The sequence below is a fragment of the Rhinoderma darwinii genome, chromosome 5, assembly GCF_050947455.1.
Source record: "Rhinoderma darwinii isolate aRhiDar2 chromosome 5, aRhiDar2.hap1, whole genome shotgun sequence".
Taxonomy (NCBI): domain Eukaryota; kingdom Metazoa; phylum Chordata; class Amphibia; order Anura; family Rhinodermatidae; genus Rhinoderma; species Rhinoderma darwinii.
Genome location: NC_134691.1, coordinates 42,948,412 through 42,973,953, shown reverse-complemented (window position 1 = coordinate 42,973,953; position 25,542 = coordinate 42,948,412). Strand labels below are relative to the sequence as shown.

At 42.2% G+C, this 25,542-nt stretch overlaps 1 protein-coding gene across 5 annotated transcripts in view; it reads right to left on the bottom strand.

The window, feature by feature from the left end:
• The window catches only part of CDH17 (cadherin 17), a 70,124-nt gene extending 44,913 nt beyond the window's left edge, over window positions 1-25,211 (bottom strand). The window contains exons 1-4 of one of the 5 annotated variants that reach the window (XM_075828008.1): window positions 25,166-25,211; window positions 14,373-14,439; window positions 12,580-12,667; window positions 4,641-4,707 (exon numbers count right to left, since the gene is read on the bottom strand). In XM_075828008.1, the coding sequence (XP_075684123.1) occupies window positions 4,641-4,700 (60 nt within the window). In that variant the 5' untranslated portion in view covers window positions 4,701-4,707; window positions 12,580-12,667; window positions 14,373-14,439; window positions 25,166-25,211. Of the gene's footprint in view, window positions 1-4,640; window positions 4,849-12,579; window positions 12,786-14,372; window positions 14,440-24,755; window positions 24,969-25,151 lie in introns of those variants that run through there. The other 4 variants (XM_075828009.1, XM_075828006.1, XM_075828005.1 and 1 more) reach the window with 4 other exon arrangements.
• Window positions 25,212-25,542: the final 331 nt, after the last annotated feature.

Here is a 25,542-nt window from a genome sequence, read left to right as displayed (position 1 = left end):
CAATAAAAACTACAACTCCTCACGCAAAAAAATAATCCTTCACACACCACTCCATTGACACAAAAATAAAAAAGTTATAAAGCTCCTGACCACTTTAGTGTCCCTATATATTCTGCTTTTTCTCTTCTGTATGGCTCATACTGCTTTTACAGCTAATTCAAAACTGTGCCAGATCTGTGGCCGCCTAAACAGAAATCTGCAAATATATTTGGTACAGCATCTTCAAAGTTCTGTTTTCAGAGTTCGGGGGGCGGGGGCCCAGACTTGAAAAAGTGCCCGGGGCCCATAGTACCCTTAATCCGCCCCTGGTCATCAATATCAATATTTAAGCGGCAATGCAAGAATAAAGTGCTATAAAAATGACTCTGATAATACAACAACCCAATATCTATAGATTGCAGTACATAAGAAATTCAATATATAGATTGGGTTATTTGTCCAAGTCTTTTTTCACCACGGGTACAATTATGTTTAAGGCAGGTGCGGATACACCATATGTGCAACCTGTGTAGCTGCATAGTGGCCCAAGGAGGCACGCTTCTGCCTTAAAAGCGCTGCCCTATTACATTGCTTGTAGGGGACTGGGCTAATACATTTCTTAGCTCACAATTACTGGTGGATTGTTAGGCCCTGTTCACACAGCGAAAACCTCTGCCTCAAAATTCCTGATGGAATTTTGAGGCAGATTTTGAATTGCGAGCGCTGTTTGAATTTTTTTTTTCACGTGTTTTGACGCAATTTTTATTGTGTGTAAAAAAAATGCAAAAACCTTCGAAAAATGCTCCCAACGAGCGCCAGAGGTTTTTCTGCCTCCCATTGATTTTAATGGGAGGCCAGAGGCGGAAACGCTCACAGAAAGAGCCCTCTCCAGTGAAATCAATGGGGGGCAATTTGGGCTGTTTTTTGGCGCTGATTCCAATGCGGTTTTGCATCAAAATTAGCGCCAAACCTAACCTGAACCTTAAAGAGAAATAAATTGGGTGCGCTATGATTAGTTATTGGAGACCAAGGGCCAATATACTGTTCCTACATAGTGGCCCCCCGTGCTGTCTGTGCCCGCCCCCCGGCTTTGAGCCATTTCCAACATACAGAAAACTTTTTCACCATGGTAACATAACAGAGAATTATTGTTGTGCAAACATTTTTCTATCGTTTGTTACACTTCCAATGTGACCGCCATTTGGGTTTATTATCCATGATATGAAATGTTTTTATTGCTCTGCCAGATTCGTAGCAGCTTAGCAATGGCTTTGACCAATTTATTGCACCCTCCTCTTTAAAAACACTTGACAAAGCCATAGATTTGCAAGGTTCAAAGTCTAGGAGTCGTATCAAGGCAACACATCTTTCTCCGCTGTCTCATAGTAGTGTCAGGCTGTAAAAGTTTTAATGCTCTGTTTACCTATTACTCACCGTGAATTTTTACAGATAAATGGCCAAGGTTTTTACAGTTGTAAATCAATATTCTAGTTTCAACAACAAGAATACTGAGTGTATGTATATATATTATATATATATATATATATATATATATATATATATATATATATATATATATATATATATATATAGATAGATATATATATATACATATATATTTTTATATATACTACAGTTCAAAAGTTTAGGGGCACTTAGAAATTTCCTTATTTTTGTAAGAAAAGCACAGTTTTTTTCAATGAAGATAACATTAAATTAATCAGAAATACACTCTATACATTGTTAATGTGGTAAATGACTATTCTAGCTGCAAACGTCTGGTTTTTAATGCAATATCTACATATGTGTATAGAGGCCCATTTCCAGCAACCATCACTCCAGTGTTCTAATGGTACATTGTGTTTGTTAACTGTGTTAGAAGGCTAATGGATGATTAGAAAACACTTGAAAACCCTTGTGCAATTATGTTAGCACTGCTGTAAACAGTTTTGCTGTTTAGAGGAGCTATAAAACTGACCTTCCTTTGAGCTAGTTGAGAATCTGGAGCATTACATTTGTGGGTTCGATTAAACTCTCCAAATGGCTATAAAAAGAGAGCTTGCATGTGAAACTCGACAGTCTATTCTTGTTCTTAGAAATGAAGGCTATTCCATGCGAGAAATTGCCAAGAAACTGAAGATTTCCTACAACGGTGTGTACTACTCCCTTCAGAGGACAGCACACACAGGCTCTAACCAGAGTAGAAAGAGAAGTGGGAGGCCCCGCCGCACAACTGACCAACAAGACAAGTACATTAGAGTCTCTAGTTTGAGAAATAGATGCTTCACAGGTCCTCAACTGGCAGCTTCATTAAATAGTACCCGCAAAACGCCAGTGTCAATGTCTACAGTGAAGAGGCGCTGGCCTTCAGGGCAGAATGGCAAAGAAAAAGCCATATCTGAGACTGGCTAATAAAAGGAAAAGATTAATATGGGCAAAAGCACACAGACATTGGATAGAGGAAGATTGGAAAAAAGTGTTATGGACAGACGAATCGAAGTTTGAGGTGTTTGGATCACACAGAAGAACATTTGTGAAATGAAGAACAACTGAAAAGATGCTGGAAGAGTGCATGACACCATCTGTCAAGCATGGTGGAGGTAATGTGATGGTCTGGGGTTGCTTTGGTGCTGGTAAAGTCGGAGATTTGTACAAGGTAAAAGGGATTTTGAATAAGGAAGGCTATCACTCCATTTTGCAACGCCATGCCATACCCTGTGGACAGCGCTTGATTGGAGCCAATTTCAACCTACAACAGGACAATGACCCAAAGCACACCTCCAAATTATGCAAGAACTATTTAGGGAAGAAGCAGGCAGCTGGTATTCGATCTGTAATGGAGTGGCCAGCGCAGTCACCAGATCTCAACCCCATAGAGCTGTTGTGGGAGCAGCTTGACCATATGGTACGCAAGAAGTGCCCATCAAGCCAATCCAACTTGTGGGAGGGGCTTCTGGAAGCATGGGGTGACATTTCTCCCGATTACCTCAGCAAATTAACAGCTAGAATGCCAAAGGTCTGCAATGCTGTAATTGCTGCAAATGGACCATTTTTTGCCGAAAGCAAAGTTTGAAGGAGAAAATTATTATTTCAAATAAAAATCATTATTTCTAACCTTGTCCATGTCTTGACTATATTTTCTAGTCATTTTGCAACTCATTTGATAAATATAAGTGTGAGTTTTCATGGAAAACACAAAATTGTCTGGGTGACCCCAAATTTTTGAACGGTAGTGTACATATATATTTACATACAGGCCAGGTAGTTAGGCGAACTAAGTATAGCCCTCTTTGTATTGGTCTTTTTGTGCACCTAATGTTCACCATACACATTTTTTTATGTTCAAAAAAATGAAGCATCCATCTGTACTAAAGGGCGATTTCATCATTAGCATTAGACATACATGTCAGTAGATGTTGTGGGGAATTAAAAAGAAAAAAACTTCTATTTGTATACTGAATGATTTCTCATTAATCAGCTAATCGCTTAGTAATGGCTGATTAACAATGGAAAAAAATCCAACTGGATAAAAATCTAAATTTGAACAGATTATCTGTAGTTGTAGTTTCCTGCAAAAGAACATGACCAATTAATGCCGGATAATCACCTAAAATAGTAAAAAAAAATCCATATTGGCCAATTTGTAACTAATGTGTGTAGTAACTGTTAAAGTAGACAATTGAATGAAAATAATTGAGTCTTCTGTAATAAAAAAATGACCTTCAGGCTACATAAGAGGTTTAGGTAGTCATTCACATTAAACAACTCTCATCCAGGCACCTCTTAAAATCCGACATGCCCGATCCTTCTTTCCCCTGAAATCTGTCATTGTTGGAATGTCGAGTGGCCCCTATACACATCAAATAGTGTAATGATCCTGCTAAAATCTGTCATTGTTGGAATGTCGAGTGGCCCCTATACACATTAAATAGTCGACCGATCCTGCTGAAATCGGCAGGTTCGGCTGAGTTCTGTCTAATTTGTATGGGCAAATGAAGACGTGACTCACCTATCAACCACACCTTAGTCAGTAAAAAGCTACAGTGACAATTAATGTGGCTTACGCTCTACTTTGGCTCAAAGTTCATTTACATGGTGCTCTAGTCGTACATTATACATATATAGGAAAAGTTAAACTAAAAAGATCTGATATTTTAAAAGCAATTAAATACACCATGTTTTGTAAAATATCGACTGCACAGAAAAAAGATAGAACGTCCCTTAGCCGTAGCATTGTCTCCATTGAGCTACTAGTAGAAGTAGCAGTCTCATCCAGGCCCTAGTACCGTAAGGGGTCTAAATGCCCTTTTGCCACATTGTAAGACACCAGTATTAATAATGGAATATGGTAGGTGGGCCCAGGAGCTTCAAGTTACACCTTTGAGCACATATATCCCAAGTACACAGAACACAGAGGAATAAGTCTCAACGGGAATGTGGCCATAAAATTTGAAAAACATTTCAATAATGGATCTGAGGAAGCCATTTCAACCAGTAAAATGGTCAGATCCACCCTTGAATCATAAAAGACATTGATGGGTGAAAGTCTAATCTGCACTAAAAGAGTTAAGGAATAAAAGTACCCGCCATTCACAACACGACTTAAATATAACAAATATACAACAGTTTGAAGTACAATAAGAAAAAAGACCATATCTTACCTGAATACAGCAAAACAAAATAAGAACAGCTTTGAGCTTCGACATCTTAAACCGCCTCATGGAAGTCCTAAAGAAAGAGGCATAAATTAAGGGTAATCCTAGACGTGTGCCTTTGGACGCTGACTCAACAGAAGAAAGCCATCTATTGGTGAAGCACGTACATCCCAGGTTCAAAAGTTGAGCTACGAGAGGCTGGGTGAGGAGATATGTCTTAACATAGACAACTATAAGGAAATGACAGTAAATTAATCCCATGAACTAATGGTGTCCGAGCCCAACCTTAGTTATCCATTAATTCATAGGGTGGGTGTGATTTACACAGCTCCTAACCTAGCAGCTCTATGTGGATGTTCATAGCTGGATTCATCTCAACACAGCACTGCAAGGAGCCCTAGCCAGAACTCTTTGTCTACTCAACCTTGTATAATATTTCATAAGGTGTAGTATTACTCAAATCAAGGAATTAAAATAATTTCTTGACTGTTTGGGCAAAAAAATGTAAAAATCACAATTTGCTATCTGTTTAATAGGAACACATTATGTTTAGACATTATTTATTAATTCAATCTTAAACATTTATGGCATTTCGAGCTCGACTGTTTTTATAATTTATAGCCACCTTTTTAGTGATTCTTCAAGCCTGGATACAGCCGCCATCGACTGCCTCAGCAGGCGGGACAGGGGGTCATGTGACCCCCATTCTGGTGATAGGTGCGGGTCTCAGAGGTGGGACCTGCATCTATCAGACATGCGGATATGCCATAAATGTCTAAGGAAGGACTTTGCATGGTCTAAACTAACACACAGGGGCAGGGTAAGCTTTCTGGGTGCCCAAGCAGGGCCAAAATTACCTATAGACACTTTGCCCAAGGCAGGAATTTCAGACTTATTTCAACACAAACAGAACAGCAGGAAGGAACTAAAGGACTTCAATAATTCAAGTCTCCTCCTACTCCGCCCCATTTTTTTATTCTAGATTAAAAGCTTGAATTTTCATACTGAGGTGCATATCCCCAGAGGTTTTTAAGTGGATAACTGGAGGTAGGGTTTAATAGCAGTATTATTCAAATTCGAACTGCTTTAAAAAAAAAAAAAATTGAACTTGTCCCCATTGAGCACAAAAAATACAGTAGTATTATAAAAGGAGAAGAGGACAATGCAACCATTGTTATACAGCTTACGAAATCAATGAAGCTTGCCAATGGTTTACTAGAAGGTCGTGGAGAACAGAAATCTGCCCGTATTCAACACTCAACCTATAACAACTTTCCCTCAAACCTTTTGCATATCTAGTACTGTAGCTGTTACACAGTATTACCAGTATTACACCATTATGAGAGATTCTCAAAAATTTGATTAATAAAGCAGTAGAAAGAAAAGTATGGAATGAATGCTGCCAAACCTCCCATTCAGTGCCAATTTATCCTTGGATTGAAGACCTGAGTAAGATAAGATGGACTAGTTTCTAGGGTTGTCAATCTTAAAAGCCTGTAATTGTCTACTGGACAAGATCCACTAGATCAAGCTTAGATCAAACAGAACTATAATGATCTAAGTAAAGTTGGGAAGAACCAGCGGGGGTTCCGGTTGTTACGAACAGTTAAATATGAGTGCAATATGCCCATCTGTGGAAGCCCCTCGGTTTAATTAAGTGTCAAGTCTATGCCCAGTCTGTCTCAAAGGTACACTGTACCTGTACAGCAGAGAACTGGGAAAGCAGTCATGCCAACTATACCCTATCTTAGTTTGCATTATTAATTCAATTTTTCCAAAAATAAAATTTAGAGAACCTCTTTAAAGAGGCTCTGTCACCAGATTTTGCAACCCCTATCTGCTATTGCAGCAGATCGGCGCTGTAATGCAGATTACAGTAACGTTTTTATTTTAAAAAAACGAGCATTTTTGGCCAAGTTATGACCATTTTTGTATTTATGCAAATGAGGCTTGCAAAAGTCCAAGTGGGCGTGTTTAAAGTAAAAGTCCAACTGGGCGTGTATTATGTGCGTACATCGGGGCATTTTTACTACTTTTACTAGCTGGGCGTTCTGACGAGAAGTATCATCCACTTCTCTTCAGAACGCCCAGCTTCTGGCAGTGCAGACACAGCGTGTTCTCGAGAGATCACGCTGTGACGTCACTCACTTCCTGCCCCAGGTCCTGCATCGTGTCGGACGAGCGAGGACACATCGGCACCAGAGGCTACAGTTGATTCTGCAGCAGCATCAGCGTTTGCAGGTAAGTAGCTACATCGACTTACCTGCAAACGCCGATGCTGCTGCAGAATCAACTGTAGCCTCTGGTGCCGATGTGTCCTCGCTCGTCCGACACGATGCAGGACCTGGGGCAGGAAGTGACTTGGACTTTTGCAAGCCTCATTTGCATAAATACAAAAATGGTCATAACTTGCTCTTTCTGAGCTTGGTGGTTTAAGTGGCTTGTGAACTAAGTGGAGTTCTAAAACCGGATTGTGTTGCTGTACTTCTGTATTGTGTTGCTGTATTTCTGTGTTTGTGAATCTGTTTTGATTGCTAGCAAATAGAAGATAGCAAAAACTCACACAATTTAAAAAAAAAAATTTGTAAAATTTTTTTTTTTTCCCTTGCAGATTCGTTCCAGCTGAACAGCTGACGAGGGGGAAGGGGTTAACTGGACACAGGTGGTATAAATTAGTCAGCAGACCTCATTTTGAGCTTGCTCTTTCTGAGCTTGGTGGTTTAAGTGGCTTGTGAACTAAGTGGAGTTCTAAAACCGGATTGTGTTGCTGTACTTCTGTATTGTGTTGCTGTATTTCTGTGTTTGTGAATCTGTTTTGATTGCTAGCAAATAGAAGATAGCAAAAACTCACACAATTTAAAAAAAAAAATTTGTAAATTTTTTTTTTTTTTTTTTTTTTTCCCTTGCAGATTCGTTCCAGCTGAACAGCTGACGAGGGGGAAGGGGTTAACTGGACACAGGTGGTATAAATTAGTCAGCAGACCTCATTTTGAGCTTGCTCTTTCTGAGCTTGGTGGTTTAAGTGGCTTGTGAACTAAGTGGAGTTCTAAAACCGGATTGTGTTGCTGTACTTCTGTATTGTGTTGCTGTATTTCTGTGTTTGTGAATCTGTTTTGATTGCTAGCAAATAGAAGATAGCAAAAACTCACACAATTTAAAAAAAAAAATTTGTAAATTTTTTTTTTTTTTTTTTTTTTTCCCTTGCAGATTCGTTCCAGCTGAACAGCTGACGAGGGGGAAGGGGTTAACTGGACACAGGTGGTATAAATTAGTCAGCAGACCTCATTTTGAGCTTGCTCTTTCTGAGCTTGGTGGTTTAAGTGGCTTGTGGAGTTCTAAAACCGGAGTTGAAAAGAGGAGTTGAAGCCCCAGTAAGTACTCTTCTTTTTCTTTGACAATTGTTCGCTGTTTTGGTGTAACTTGGATAATGGATAGCAAGATTGGAGGTTTTCTTCAGTGCACAGTTTGTCATATGTATACACGACTGGAGCCGGAGTTCCAGGGTGAATATCTCTGTGGCAGATGTGAGCATGTTGTTCACCTGGAAGCTCGTATTAGAGATCTGGAGGAGCAGAATGCAACACTGAGGAGGATAGACAATTTTGAGCGGAGCTTGCTGCTCACAGAGCATGCAGTTAGTGGGTTAGAACTGGAGGGTGAAGACATGGGTGAGCAGGATCAGGTAAGTAGCTGGGTTAATGTAGTTAGGGGCAGTAGAAAGGGGTCAAAGACAAGGAAGGCCGATCCGGTTTCTGGCATTCCAAGCAAAATTGCCAGGTTGGGTGATGATGCAAGGGTGTCAGTCTCAGAAAAGGCAGCCCTAGTGGATACTGATCTCCCTAACAGCCGGGAGAACAGCCCAGCTAGTAGTCGGCGGGATGGTAATGCAGGCAAGCCAAGACAATTGATAGTTGTAGGGGATTCTATAATCAGGAAGACGGATAGAATAATTTGTCGCCAAGACCGCCTCAACCGAATGGTTTGCTGTCTCCCTGGTGCCAGGGTTCGGCATGTGGTGGAACGGGTGGACAAATTGCTGGGAGGGGCTGGTGATGATCCAGCTGTCGTGGTCCATGTCGGTACCAACGACAGAATAAATGGTAGGTGGAGGAGCCTTAAGAATAATTTTAAAGAACTAGGCTACAAGCTGAAGGGAAGGACCTCCAAGGTTGTATTCTCAGGAATACTGCCTGTGCCATGCGCATCACAGGAAAGACAGCGGGAGCTTAGGGAGTTAAATGCATGGCTGAAGTCTTGGTGTAGAGGAGAAGGATTTGGGTTCCTAGAGCACTGGGCTGACTTTTCATTGGGGTACAAACTGTATTCTGCAGATGATTTGCACCTAAATGGAAGGGGGTCCGCTGTGCTGGGGGAGAGAATTCTAGCTGGGGTGGCGGAGTATTTAAACTAGGGCTGAGGAGGGAGGTCAATGTAGAAAAAAAAGGGGTAGCCAGGTTAGAGAGGGGTCAGACTATATTGGTGGGGGGAGAAACAGAATGTGGGGAGAGGACTAGACAACAAGATAAGGAGATCCTTTCTTTACAAAACATCAGTGTAAATAAAAAGGACCGATTAATGTCAAATCACATTTCTGATAATAAAAGTGAACAACTGACAGGCAAGTTAAAGTGTATGTTCACAAATGCCAGAAGTCTAGCAAGCAAAATGGGGGAGCTGGAGGCCTTGATACTGGAAGAAAATATAGATATAGTTGGTGTTGCTGAAACATGGCTGGACTCTTCACATGACTGGGCTGTAAATCTACAGGGTTTTACACTTTTTCGTAAAGACAGGACAAATAGGAAAGGTGGTGGTGTATGTCTGTATGTGAGAAGTGATATGAAGGCGAGTGTGAAAGAGACAATAGTGGGTGAAGACTGTGAGGAGGTTGAAACCTTGTGGGTGGAACTAGAAAGGGAGGTAAACACTGAAAAAATTACTTTTGGTGTAATCTATAGACCCCCCAATATAACTGAGGAGATGGAAGGTCAGATATATAAACAGATGGAGCGGGCTGCACAGGCGGGTACTGTAGTGATAATGGGAGATTTTAATTTCCGGGATATTAATTGGTGTCATGGTTCGGCTTCAACTGCAAAGGGGAGACATTTCCTCAACCTGTTGCAGGAAAATTTTATGGGCCAGTTTGTGGAAGACCCGACTAGAGGTGAAGCTCTGTTGGATCTGGTCATTTCTAATAATGCAGATCTTGTTGGGAATGTCAATGTTCGTGAAAACCTCGGTAACAGTGATCATAATATAGTTACATTTTACCTATACTGTAAAAAACAAACGCAGGCTGGGAGGGCAAAAACATTTAATTTTAAGAAAGCCAATTTCCCCAGGATGAGGGCTGCAATTCAGGATATAGACTGGGAAGAACTAATGTCAAATAATGGAACAAATGATAAATGGGAGATTTTCAAATCTACTTTGAGTTATTATAGTGCAAAATTTATTCCTACAGGTAATAAGTATAAACGACTCAAATTAAACCCCACATGGCTTACACCTTCTGTGAAAGGGGCAATACATGACAAAAAAAGGGCATTTAAAAAATACAAATCTGAGGGTACAGCTGTAGCCTTTGTAAAATATAAAGAGCTTAATAAAATCTGTAAAAATGTAATAAAATTAGCAAAAATACAAAATGAAAGGCAGGTGGCCAAGGATAGTAAAACAAATCCTAAAAAATTCTTCAAGCATATAAATGCAAAAAAGCCAAGGTCTGAACATGTAGGACCCCTAGATAATGGTAATGGGGAGTTGATCACAGGGGATCAAGAGAAGGCAGAGTTACTAAATGGGTTCTTTAGCTCTGTATATACAACTGAAGAAAGAGCAGCTGATGTAGTCGGTGCCAGTGCTGTTAATATATCAGTTGATATACTGAATTGGATGAATGTAGATATGGTCCAAGCTAAATTAAATAAAATAAATGTGCACAAGGCTCCGGGACCAGATGGGTTACACCCTAGAATTCTTAAAGAGCTTAGTTCAGTTATTTCTGTCCCCCTTTTCATAATATTCAGAGAATCTCTAGTGACTGGTATAGTGCCTAGGGACTGGCGCAGGGCAAATGTGGTGCCTATTTTCAAAAAGGGCTCTAGGTCTTCCCCGGGTAATTATAGACCAGTAAGCTTAACATCAATTGTGGGGAAAATGTTTGAGGGGCTATTGAGGGACTATATACAGGATTATGTGACAATAAATAGCATTATAAGTGACAGCCAGCACGGTTTTACTAAGGACAGAAGTTGTCAAACTAACCTAATCTGTTTTTATGAAGAGGTGAGCAGAAGTCTAGACAGAGGGGCCGCTGTGGATTTAGTGTTTTTGGACTTTGCAAAGGCATTTGACACTGTCCCCCATAGACGCCTAATGGGTAAATTAAGGACTATAGGTTTAGAAAATATAGTTTGTAATTGGATTGAGAATTGGCTCAAGGACCGTATCCAGAGGGTTGTGGTCAATGATTCCTTCTCTGAATGGTCCCCGGTTATAAGTGGTGTACCCCAGGGTTCAGTGCTGGGACCACTATTATTCAACTTATTTATTAATGATATAGAGGAAGGGATTAATAGCACTATTTCTATTTTTGCAGATGACACCAAGCTATGTAATATAGTTCAGACTATGGAAGATGTTCATGAATTACAGGCAGATTTAAACAAACTAAGTGTTTGGGCGTCCACTTGGCAAATGAAGTTTAATGTAGATAAATGTAAAGTTATGCATCTTGGTACCAACAACCTGCATGCATCATATGTCCTAGGGGGCGCTACACTGGCGGATTCACTTGTTGAGAAGGATCTGGGTGTACTTGTAAATCATAAACTCAATAACAGCATGCAGTGTCAATCAGCTGCTTCAAAGGCCAGCAAGATATTGTCGTGTATTAAAAGAGGCATGGACTCGCGGGACAGAGATGTAATATTGCCACTTTACAAAGCATTAGTGAGGCCTCATCTAGAATATGCAGTTCAGTTCTGGGCTCCAGTTCATAGAAAGGATGCCCTGGAGTTGGAAAAAATACAAAGAAGAGCAACGAAGCTAATAAGGGGCATGGAGAATTTAAGTTATGAGGAAAGATTGAAAGAATTAAACCTATTTAGCCTTGAAAAAAGAAGACTAAGGGGGGACATGATTAACTTATATAAATATATTAATGGCACATACAAAAAATATGGTGAAATCCTGTTCCTTGTAAAACCCCCTCAAAAAACAAGGGGGCACTCCCTCCGTCTGGAGAAAAAAAGGTTCAAGCTGCAGAGGCGACAAGGCTTCTTTACAGTGAGAACTGTGAATTTATGGAATAGCCTACCGCAGGAGCTGGTCACAGCAGGGACAGTAGATGGCTTTAAAAAAGGGTTAGATAATTTCCTAGAACAAAAAAATATTAGCTCCTATGTGTAGAAATTTTTCCTTCCCTTTTCCCTTCCCTTGGTTGAACTTGATGGACATGTGTCTTTTTTCAGCCGTACTAACTATGTAACTATGTAACTATGTAACTATGTAACTTGGCCAAAAATGCTCGTTTTTTAAAAATAAAAATGTTACTCTTATCTACATTGCAGCGCCTATCTGCTGCAATAGGAGATAGGGGTTGCAAAATCTGGTGACAGAGCCTCTTTAAACCTGGGGCCGATTTCACAATTCCACTGCTTTGGCAGTACAAAGCAATGATTGACCCATTAGGACAAAGTTCTTCAGCTTCGGATAAAGATATTGCACAGCTAAGAAACCACAACCCGCCAAATCCATGGCGCACTTTTTTTGGAAGATGTAATACAAAAGTCTTAGATACCATTCAAAAATATTGCAGCTATTAGATAAATGTGTTTTTCGGACCCTCTTCATGTACGACTTGGCTTATGACAAATTTGCCCCAGTGTTTTTGCCATTCTGAACCTGCCATTATATTTATCTTAGCAAAATCACTCACCTGATTGAACAGAAATATACACAAGGCACCTGTCACAGCTAATGTCTTCTGTAGCCAGTCCAGTCCAATGACTAATATTTCCCTTGTTCTGAAACAGACAGTTCCTCATTCACATGACCCTTTGCTCACAACTGAACATTACATTTAAAGACAGTATTTTGAGACTGTGGTTTGCGTGTCTGTCATATGCTGTTCATGTTTCATTTCTGTAAAATACAACCTTATTGGTCACCGATTATTTTCTTGCTTACATTTTCTTTTGGAAAAATTAAAATTTTTATAAAGTAAGAAGCATTAGGTTAAAAGACATAGTAAATATTATTCCAGTTCCCACTGTTCATTATCTAGGATAAACCTTCCTACTGGATCTCAATGGATATTATCCTATATACATGCAGTGTCAGATCACTCTCTGCTATACATCCGATTACTTGTGGGTGAGGGGGTGGCGCTAATGGCCGGTTATGGAGGCTGCATCCATTTTGGATGCAATTGGTAGATGTGGCAAACGACACTGTAACAGCCGTAAGGGAATTCTTTGAGTGTAATGTTGGATCAACTTCAGCTCTAAATGTGTGGGATGCCATAAAGGCATATATCCGGGGATCTTTATTAAAATAGTCAGCGCCCAGAATACCAAAAGTAGAGCATAACTTTGCAGCAATGTGTCTCGAAAAGAAGCAAATTGGCTAAAGGTCCAGTTTCATTGGAGAGAGATCATCTCTTACATACTGCAGATAACAAACGTTCCTTTATAAAACAAAAGTATTTCTAAGAAGGGGAATCGGTGAGACAATGGTCGGGTAGTCACAAGGGACGATGAAATTCTGACTACACTTCATTCCTATTTTAGTAAAATATATACTTCTAAAGTGGAAGTATAAATCACAGATATTAATTATTATTTCTCTGACATAACACTTCCGACTTTAATGGAAGAATGGAGACGGCTTTTAGATAAACCTCTGGAATCTGAATGAAATAGAGGATGCCATAGCTACTTTTCCAAAATAAAAAGGTTTCCGGGTCTAATGGACTGCCTGGGAAATTATTTAAACGAAATCAAGAGGAGCTTCTTACTCTTCGCTAATGGGATGTCAATAGGCCCTGAGGGAATGAGTCCTTCCATGTTCTATGAGAGAGGCAATGATAGTAATCCCCCTAAAGAGGGTAAGGACCCCTCATATCTCGATTCTTTCTGACATATCGTTATTGGCAACAGACGTTAAAATTATGGCCAAAGCTTTGACCAATAGTTTGATCATGGTAGCCTCCTGAGTTGTCTACAAGGACCAATCAGGTTTTATGAACAATAAATCCATGTCTGTTAATATACGGGGGCTATAACTTAATCTCCAAGCATAGAATGAAGTCTCTAGTTGCGGGCCGGTCCTCTCACTCGGCGATGTCAAAGCATTTGACAGCGTTTAGTGGGTATATTTGTGGGCTGTTCTAAGAAGAATGGGCTTTGGACTTCAATTTATATCATGGGTAAAGCTGTTATACGCTCAACCTGGAACTAGAATACGGGCAAATGAAGGTCTATCTGATGAGTTTGTGTTGAGGTGGGGAACAAGGCCTCCATGCCCTCTGTCTACTCTTCTATTTTCTATAGCCATTGAGCCCTTGGAAATGTCTTTATGCTGATGACATGCTTCCTTTTTTATTATTGGAGATTTAGAATGCTCGCTTGATCCCATCATGAATATATCACAAAACTTGGGAAACAGTAGGGATTGACCATAAATTGGGGAAAGTCGGTTCTCCTCCATCTGGACCCTATGCCCACCCACCTCTGACTTGAGTCTATCCAGCTTCAGAGTGTCCAGAGAATCATATATATGGGCATTGCAGTATTACCTAGGAAAAAAAATAATAAATCAGATAACCTAGACCCATTACTAGACAAATTTATAGTTAAAGTTAACACATGGTGCAAGCTGTCCTTATCTCTAATAGGCTGGAGTAACCTTATAAAAATGTTCATGAGGTCGCAGCTGCATTATATAGTTCAGAACTCTTCTTTAAGATCCAGGGTATATTCTGGGCCCAACTATGGAAAAAGCAATTTGCCACAATACCGTAAACATAAGACTTTGGAAAAAGACAAGATGTGAGAAGGATTGGCTATCCCTAGGCCCCAGCTGTATTTTTTGGCAGCACAACTTCAGCGGGTCAAATGTTGGCATCAGAAAGATGGACTGGGTACGACAGGAAGACTGATCTCTCACCTATCGAGCATTCTCCTCCCCTTTTTGCATTGGAAGTGAGCTATATGGGAGGAGAGGGACACCGTCTTTCTACCATGACACCAATGGTGAGAGTATGGAATACATTTAAAAAGCTACAGATAACAGGTCAAGCACCATTCACACCATTATGTCACACATCCTTATGTAAAGCTCAGCGCTTATCACAGCTATACATTGTGCACAAAGTCTACAAAACGTCTTCGCTATTGCAAAGAATTACATCGAATTGGGCATGATGGATGCCCACTCACTACATATAATGAGGGAGTGTGCGGACATAGGTCCCTTCTGGAGAGGAGTTTTAGATATTATTAATCAGGTATATTATATTGATATCCTGCGGGAACCAGAAATGTGTTTGCTGGGTCTGTTAGGTGAGCTAGATATTAATAGCTTTACTGTCTTGGAAATTCAACAAATACTATATCAGGCCTGGAACGTAATAGTGGCCCACTGGATGCAGCCTAGTCCTCCCGCAGGACTGGAAGTTATCTCCAAAATGAATGGGTCTTTAGATTGGAGCGAGGGCTATACCTTAAAAGGAACTGTATATCTAAATTCTAATCTATATGGGGAAGATGGATTGATACTCCCTTCCTACCAAATGCTGACTAAGCTCGGCAAAAAAATAAACGAATGGATTACTCAGCTCTTAGTGTCTTTTTCCATGTACTATTTAGAATTAATGAGAAACTGATGGTTTATCTTGTAGTCTGTATATACTATAAACTCCAAAGTTGGCATCCGATATTTCTATAGTATTTGGACATTTTTATTTGGTTAAACATAAAGGTATCCTAATTGGACCCTATCTGTCAGGATAATTTAATATATGCAATGTATAGTGTAATGCTCACTCTGGCTGTCTCTCCAGGAGGGTGTGGGGGTACATATGTTTTGTGGTTCTCTATATCTTTGTGTATTTTATGTCTGTATCTATACAAAACGTTCAATAATAAAAAATCTGATTAAAAAAAAGTCTTAGTAAGGCCTAATTCACACGAGCGTGTTTCGTTCCGTAATATACGGTCCGTATGTCGGCCGCATTTCCCAGACCGAACACACTGCAGGGAGCCGGGCTCCAAGCATCATAGTTATCTATGACGCCAGGTGTCACTGCCTCGCTGCGGGAAAACTGTCCCGTACTGTAATCATGTACATGTCCCTGCAGTGTGTTCGGTCCGGGAAATGTGGCCGACATATGAACCGTATATCACAGACCGAACACGCTCGTGTGAATTAGGCCTAAAGCATGACCATATTTGTGTGCATCCCTTTAAGCATAAAGAGGCTCTATCACCAGATTAATACGCTGTGACGTCACTTACTCCCGCAGATACTTCACCGGAGCGACGGGAGAATGACCAGACATCGGCTCCAGCCGTGCCAGGACCATTATCCGCCTCAGCAGCAGTCCTGGCACAGCTGGAGGCGATGTCTGGTCATTCTCCCGTCGCTCTAGTGAAGGAACTGCGGGAGTAAGTGACGTCACAGCGTATTAATATGGTGATAGAGCCTCTTTATGCCTAAAGGGATGCACACAAATATGCGAGATCACGCTGTGCTGTGAATGAAGCTGGGCATTAATAAAGAGAAGTGTATGACGCTGATTGGTCAGCGTCATACACTTTTCTTTACAACGCCCACTTGGTGAAACTAAAGAAAACGCCCAGTTGGGCTTTTACAAAAAATTTGCATAAATGTAAAAATGATCAGAACTTTGTCACTAATAAATGTTTTAAAAAAAAAACAAAAAAAAAAACATAGTTATCTACATCAAAGCACTTATTAGATTAGGTAGGAGATAGGGAAGTATTAAACTGGTGACAGAGCCTCTTTAAAGGGGTTGTCCAGTTTCAGGCCCTATGCACACGACAGTATTTTTCATCAGTAATTACGGACCCATTCATTTCTATTGGCCACGGACACCTTTCAATATTTTTACTGATGGGTGTCCGTGCTGAAAAAATTATATAACCCGTCCTATTCGTGTCAGAAATTACAACAAGGACTCTCCCATAGAAGTCTATGGGAGTGTAAAGGATCTGCCAGACACAACTTCTGTGTCGACGCCCATAGGTAATCAGTCTGCACCTGCTTCTATGTCTGTGAGACTAACTCCATCTTCCACCACTCAGGATGGCAGACTTAGGAGTGGGAGAGCCTATCGCAGCCTGGCCAGACGGAGCTGGAAGATGGAGTCAGTCTCACAGACTAAGGCCTCATGCACACGACCGTAAAAACTCCCGTTATTACGGGTCGTAATTACGACCCCTAATAACGGGCTCATAGACTTCTATTGGCGACGGGTGCCTTCCCGTTTTCTCACGGGAAGGTGCCCGTGCCGTTGAAAAAGATAGAACATGTCCTATTTCAGGCCGTAATAACGGCACGGACAGTCCATAGAAGTCTATGGAGCTCTCGTAATGACGGGTGGCTACATGTGTGCACCCGTCATTACGGCAGCGTTGCTAAGCGACGTCAGTAAATAGTCACTGTCCAGGGAGCTGAAAGAGTTAACTGATCGGCAGTAACTCTTTCAGCACCCTGGACAGTGACTACCGATCAGTATAAACCTGTAAAAAATAAAAATAAAAGACGTTCATACTTACCGACAACTTCCTGCTTCCTCCAGTCCGGTCTCCCGCCCGTTGCCTTGGTGACGCGTCTCTCTCGACATCCGGCCCGACGTCCTGGATGACGTTTCAGGCCATGTGACCGCTGCAGCCAATCACAGGTCAATCACAGGCTGCAGCGGTCACATGGACTGCCGCGTCATCCAGGGATGTCGGGCTGGATGTGAAGAGAGGGACGCGTCACCAAGACAACGGCCGGGTAAGTATGAATTTCTTTAACTTTTATTACAGAAAGGGCTGTCCCTTCTCTCTATCCTGCACTGATAGAGAGAAGGGGCTGCCGATTAGTGCAGTGCTATTTTGCCGCCAAAAACGGGTTCGTAAATACTGGTGCAAAACGGGTGGAATACGTGTGACACCGGACCCGTATTTACGCCAGTATTTACGGGTGGGAAAAAATACGGTCGTGTGCATGAGGCCATAGAAGCAGGTGCAGACTGATTAACTATGGGCGTCGACACAGAAGTTGTGTCTGGCAGATCCTTTACAGGGAGCTTTCGTAAATACGGACGGCTACTGATGTGAATCCGTATACTGTCCGTATTTACTGAAGCATTGCTAGGCAACATGTTGATGATATGATTTGCAACCTCCCGGTGTTTGGAAGGATCCGTATATACGGATGGAATACGGATGCCTACTGATCCGTATTTACTGACAGTATTTCTGGATAGATGAAAATACTGACGTGTGCATGGGGCCTTAGGCACACAAACGTATTTTTTTCCTCCCGTAAATACTGGCATAAATACGGGTCCTTTGTCACACAAATTCGACCCGTATTCCACCGGTATTTACGGACCCGTGCCCGTAAATACGGGTCCGGTGTCACCAGTAATCCACCCGTATTTACGGTCCCGTTTTCTCTGCACTAATCGGCAGCCCCTTCTCTCTATCAGTGCTGGAAAGAGAGAAGGGGCAGCCCTTTCAGGCAGAGTTTCCGCAGCGATTAAAAGTAAAAGAAGTTCATACGTACCGTTGTCTTGTAGACGCGTCCCTCTTTTGACATCCAGTCCGACATCCCAGGATGATGCAGCAGTCCATGTGACCACTGCAGCCTGTGATTGGCCTGTGATTGGCTGCAGCGGTCACATGGGATGAAACGTCATCCCAGGAGGCCGGACTGGAGGAAGAAGCAGGTAAGTTAACTTTTTTTTTTTTTCAAATATATTTTTATTCAAAGTCAGAACAGTTACAAGTATAAAGTACGTGTCACACATACAATAATAAGTACATTATATAACAATGTGTTCTAACTCCAAAATAATTTTTTCATTTTACTTGTCATCACAAGTTACAAGGCAATGAATAAGGCAAAACAAAACCGAACATCCCCTTCCCTCCCCCCAACTCTCCTCCATCTCGGTGAGCAGGTTCCTAACTAGCCAGTAGCATGCCTAGCGTGCCCTGGATACTCTGTGAACTATACCATGATGTGTGTTGAAATGTGCGCATGAACACCCCTATCTCTGCTGCGGAATAATGTTTTTCAATAAATAGACGCCAGGCCTTAAAAAATTGTTCTGTAGACCTTTCTTTGTGTCTTTCTAGGTCCGTTTTATCATATCCCAATAAAGTTTTAAGAGTAGTCACAACCTCCGCAATTTCCGGGACCGATGCCTGTAGCCAGTGACGCAAGATGCACTTCTTGATAGCCAATAATGCCATATGAATTCCTTTCCGGGCTACTAAAGGTGGTCCCCCCCCATCTGGATCCATGGGGACATAATAAAACAGCACTGCCTGCGGGTTTGCGTGCACCTCTTCCCCCCAGGTGTCTTTAATAAATTGTAGGGCAAGGTTCCAAAACGCCCGAATTTGTGGGCACAACCACATCCCATGAAGTAAGTTAGCTTTATGCAGGTCACATTTAGGACAACTATGCAGATAGTGTGCTGGATATAGGATAAGTTAAAAGCATATGTCGCTCTGTGCATAAGCCGGAAGTGCATCTCACGCCACTGCTCATTTACCATGGCCTTCCTCAACCTCTCCCACCCTTCCCGAATTTTGCTAGAGAGTTCTGGATCTTCCAGCTCCGCTTCCCAGGTCCGAAAGCAGGAGGTACTAAAAGAGTCAAGGGGGACATTCCGAAGCTTACCATGTAAACTTGCAAGGCTTCTACCCATAACTCCCTGCGGCACCAACCCATCAAATGCCCCCCGCCTCTCCACTACCTCAATATTGCGAACTTTGGTTTTACATAACTCTGTTACTTGAGCATATTGCAGATACTGATTATCCCTCAAATTATACTTGCTAGAGAACTCCTGCCACGTACACCATCTTCCCTCTTCAACATTCATGAGTTGGCCCAGAACATTGATCCCCTCAGATCTCCACTGCGAAAATAATTTATTCTTACTCCCCTGTGGGAACATGGGGTTGTCCCATAACAGTCAGAATTTAGAAAGACCATACGGAAGGCCAAAAAGCTTCCGTACCGCCTTCCAGGCGCCTATTGTATCCCTTAGCAACAAGCTTGACTTAACATTATTAGGCAGCTGAGCATAGGGCAAGTGTAACAGTGCCGTCAATGAATCCGATCCAGCCAAAGCCTGTTCCAGTTGAACATTGGAGTACAAATTAGTGTTATGCAGCCAATCACCTATGTGCCTACAGATGGCCGCTAAATTGTAATATCGAATAAGTGGTAACTGTATGCCACCATCAACTTTGGGCAGTGCCAATTTTTTATATGCAATCCTAGGCCTTTTCTTCTGCCACAAGAATTGTAGAAATGCTGTCTGTAATTTTTGGCTATCTAGGTGCTTGATCAATATGGGTATTGTTTGCATTGGATATAACAGACGAGCAAAGCTTATCATTTTTAATAGAGCAGCTCTCCCAAACAATGACAATGGCAGTGACGCCCATCGATTTAGTTCCTTATGAATTTTTTCAAACAAGGGTGAATAATTTAGTTTATAGAGGGAAGAGGGAAATTTGCCTATTTTAATCCCCAGGTATGTGATACAAGATCTGGCTATTTCCACCATACCCTGCAAGGGTGGTCTTGCCCCTTATTCCTTCAAGTAGAGTAATTGACTCGTTTGCGCATTGACTTTATATCCTGAGAATGATCCAAAGTACCATAGCTTCTCCAGCACCCCCCCCCCCCAAATGATCCCCAGGCGATCTCAGAAATAGCAAAAGATCATCAGCAAAACATGTCAGTTTAATCTCCTGACTTCCAACCATTATCCCTTCAAAATCATTGGAGGACAGAAGGTGTCTCGCCAGCGGTTCCAAAGCTAAGTCAAACAGCAATGGAGACAGGGGGCATCCCTGTCGTGTTCCCTTCTGTAAATGGATCGGTGCTGAAAGAAAACCTGTGGTGAACACCCTAGCTAGAGGTTCTGAATATAACGCTTCCAGGTAATTCCTAAACAATCCCTGTATCCCAAATCTATCTAGAACTAACCCCAGCCAATCCCAGTGAACATTATCAAAGGCCTTTTCGGCGTCCAATGTTAAAAGTGCTGGCGACTCGTACCCCTCCATGCTAGTAGTCTTTATTGCGTCTTGTACCGCCAGAACCGTGCGTATATTTTTGACCGCCGATCTCCCTTTAACAAAACCCACCTGGTGTGACCCAATCAGATCCGGGAGAAACAGGGCCAACCTGTCGGCCAATATCTTCGACAATATTTTAACATCCTGATTTATCAAAGAGATTGGGCGATAGGAGCCCGGGTTAGTCGGATCTTTCCCTTCCTTGTACAATACCTTGATAGAAGCTACATTGCCCGATTTCAGGAATTCCTTATTTAAAAGCATATGATTATACACCGGCAATAAAATGGGTGCGACCTCCTCCCTCATAATCTTATAAAAGTCACTAGAAAACCCGTCCGGTCCTGGCGCTTTATTATTCGTCAATGATTTAATGGTTGATACTATCTCTTGCTCCGTGATCAAAGCATTTAACGATTCTCTATCAGAGTCTGAGAGAGATGGTATCGTTAAAGAGTCCAGAAACGCCCTCCCCTCAGTCCTCCCCGAAGCATCCTGTGCATATAGCGCAGTGTAGTAATCTCCCAGTATATCATTGACGATCTTTGGATCTTTCTGTATTTCCCCGTTCCCATCTCTCAACCCCCCTATGTGAGTCGGGCGAAATTGCCCTTTCGCCATTTTGGCCAACAGGGATCCTGTTTTATTACCATACCTGAAGAAGTGTGCAGTTGTTTGCTCTCTCTGGAACCTTTCCTTTCTATCTAGCCACATTTCAAACTCTGCCTTAGCTGTAAGCCATTCATCCCGAAGCGCTAATGTGGGATTTGCCGAGTACGCTGTATATTTCATACGAAGATTTCTACTAGACTCGTTATAAAGCTTGTTGGTTTTTCTTTTAAGCGACGACACAAAATAAATGATCCTCCCCCTCAGTACTGCCTTGGCTGTGTCCCAAAACAAGTGGCTGTCTTCCCTATGGGCTTGATTTTCCTGACTATATTCCAATAACCAGCCCTTCAAACATGCCTGAAAGGATTCATCAGTTACCAAGAAAGAAGGAAATTTCCACAAGATATCCGATCCCCGTTTAAATGTATCTGCCAAGATCAGAGATACCGGTGAATGATCTGAAATCACCAAGTCCTCTATGTGAGCACTAAGAATCCTAGGGAGGAGCACCGGAGAAGCCACCAAGTAGTCAATACGCGACCATGCGGTATGCGCATGGGAAAAGTGAGTGAACTCTCTACCTAATGGAAATTGTGTTCTCCATACATCTACCATGCCTGTGGAGGCCAGTAATGGGGCCAAGACTTTATCGTGCGTTCTTTCAACCAGTACCCTACCATCCCCCCTTCGCCTGTCCTCCATTGTGCATAAAACCGAATTAAGGTCCCCTCCCAAGAGAATCTGAGGTTCCTTATCCGCTAAAAGTTTACCTTCCAGGAATTGAAAAAAGACCCGATTGTTGTCATTCGGTGCATATATACAGTACAAGCTCATTCTCCCCATTGCGCCATCTAAGATCACATGTAAATATCTGCCCCCTCCATCCTGCTCAGAAGTAACCACAGAACAATCAATTCTTTTATGTATGAGGAGTAAGACGCCCGCCTTGCCATTGACTGCTGGAGAACCCACTACTGTACCCACCCATAGCTTGCGCATTCTCTGGAAATCACATTCCAGCAGATGAGTTTCCTGCAAAATTGCTATATCCGCTTTCAACTTTTTCAGGTGGCGAAGGACCATCATGCGCTTATGTGGGGACTGCAGTCCCTTCACATTCCATGTTATTACTTTAGGCATCTCACAGTAATGGCAAAGCAAACCTCATCCACCGAGACAGTTTCCCCCCCCCCTCCTCCCCCCTCCCTAAACATCAAACAAGATTGAAACCCCAACAACAGATCATTACTAGTTTCAGACTTCTCTTTTTTCGCACATTTTAGCATGGAATCTCTGCACATTCCACCACTAGAAACCCCTTGGTATACCATGAACCCCCTGTATATCAGGAAAGTATCAACAAAATCGTACACTCCCACCCGACTCCATGCAGAAATTCCCTCCAGCCCCACTTCAGCTGCACAATCCCCTACCAATAACATCAGTAAGCATCAACCTCCGATGCAACTATAGGAATAACAATTGTGCCTCAGACATTATGAATCTTAATATAACATGAGTCTTCTTCCATCACCATCTGGACATCTCCCGTCAGTCCGGAGAAGAAGAGGTAAGACCCCTTCTGGTACTCCTGTTTCTGGAACGTCCCCTGCGAGGCAATCCATCTCTGTATGTCTGACGATCCCCATTGTTGTCTTGGGACAAGCTTTCCACAAATTTAGTCGCCTCCCCTGGAGAAGAAAACGATTCCACACCACCACCGGGCTTGAAGATCTTAAGAATGGCGGGAAACATCAACGAGAACCGAATGCGCTTCTGGACCAGTAGAGAGCACACCGTGCTGAAAGCACGCCGCTTGCGTGTAACCTCTGCCGAGTAATCTCCGAACATTAAGATTCTGTTACCTCGCACTCTCACTTGTGCCGAGGACCTTCGATAGGCCTGTAGCACATTTGTTTTATCCACATAGTCCAGGTACTTCACAATAACTGGTCGCGGTCTTGCTGGAGCGCCATCTTGGGTAACACTTCGCATTGGACCCACTCTATGAGCTCTCTCTGCTCTCAGCGGGGCAGGCAAGCCCAGCGCTTGAGGCAATTCCACAGCACACAACTTTAGCAGCTGGCCTGCTGGTATAGATTCTGGGAGCCCAATGATGCGTAAATTGCTCCTTCTCGAGCGATTCTCCAGGTCATCCACTTTATCTACCAGTTGGAGATTGGAAGCAATCACCTTCTTCACCTCCTCCTGTGTTCCCGCTAACTCATCTTCCAATAAACTGAGACGTTGCTCCAAATCAGTGATTCGTTCCGCCTGAGCTGAGCCATCCGACTGTATTTGATGTAATAATTTCGACACCGTCGCCTCCAAAGAAGCTGTAATATCTGGGGCTATAAGTTTAGCTACTTCTATGGCCAAAACTCCACATGAAATGTCCATATTGTGCAGCATAGTATCAGGCTCACCTTCTTCCAATGCTAGCTGCACCAGAGGAGGTTGTGATGCCGAGCGCGAGCTCGTGCTCCTTGTGTTCCTGGCCGGCTCAGGCGCCATTTTCCCCAGCGGCAGCATGTCGTCAGTCTGTGGGGCCTGTGAGTTTAATCCTGGGGTCCCGGTTTTCACCAGGTATCTCTCCATACGCCGGAGAGAAGCCTGTACTTCTGGTTGTCGGCCAGTGGCCTCAAGTCGGGTGTCAAAGCCTCGGGACCCCGATTTTTTGAGTCGGGTTAACGGAGCTCTCTTTACTCGCGTCTAACCATGTGCGCGCCGGAACCGGAAGTCTCTAAGTTAACTTTTAATACTATTAACTCCAGCGGTAGTCACTGTCCCGGGTGCTGAAAAAGTTACTGCCGATCAGTTAACTCTTTCAGCACCCTGGACAGTGACTATCCCCTGACGTCGCCTAGCAACGCTACCGTAATTACGGGTGCACACACGTAGCCATCCGTAATTACGGGAGCCCCATAGACTTCTATGGGCCTGCCCGTGCCGTAATTACGGCCTGAAATAAGACATGTTCCATATTTTTTAACAGCATGGGCACCTTCCCATAAGCATGCGAGAAGGTACCCGTGGCCAATGGAAGTCTATGGGCGTTTATACGTTCGTGTGCATGAGGCCTTTATTTTTTTACTTATTTGTAGAATAGGAAATCATACAGTTTTCTAATATACATATGCTAAAAATTTTGCTCACATACATTTCTTACAGTGCATGAGGCCCCTGTCACAGTAGAATGGTATAGCCCACAGATTAGTCCTGTGTAATGTATCCACAGACTATGTGTTGGAGCAATATAGAGGACACATCCATGAGATACGTGAATAGGACTAATAATGGATTAATGATAAATATCTTATTCACTGTGACTGTATTTACTGTCTCTAGATGATGTATAACATGGCTGCCTGTCTCTATGAGATGTTGTCATGTTGTTAATAAAGTTACATACAAACAAAAACACACACAATACACAGAGGAGACAGGGAGGGGAATGTAAGAGCTGCTCCTCCGAGACATGACAGACACGATGATGAGATGTTGCTGTAGGTAGAAATACTTTATAACTTCTGCTCCTCAATAACCTGTTATATACCTGGACGGTGTTACCTGAATGCCATGGGGTCACATGACTGCCGCCATCTTTAGTCCATTACCCAATGGTTGCATTTCTATGGACTAATCCGTGGGCTATACCATTTATTTATTTATTTTAGACAAAGGCAACTACACTGGTATAAGAAAGGTATGTCAGCAGAATTTTAAATTTATGTATATTAGAAATCTGTATGATTTCCTATTCTATAAATAACATAGAAAAAATAAAAAGTGAATAAACCCTTTAATTTTCATAAAACCAGAAAAGCCCTTTAACTAGCTATTGTGAAACACGTATAAGCTAGAATGGTATAGTCCCCGTTTTTTTTCGTTGTTTTTTTTGCTCCAATGCATCTAAAATAAAAAATAAATCAACTTTGCAAGCAGTC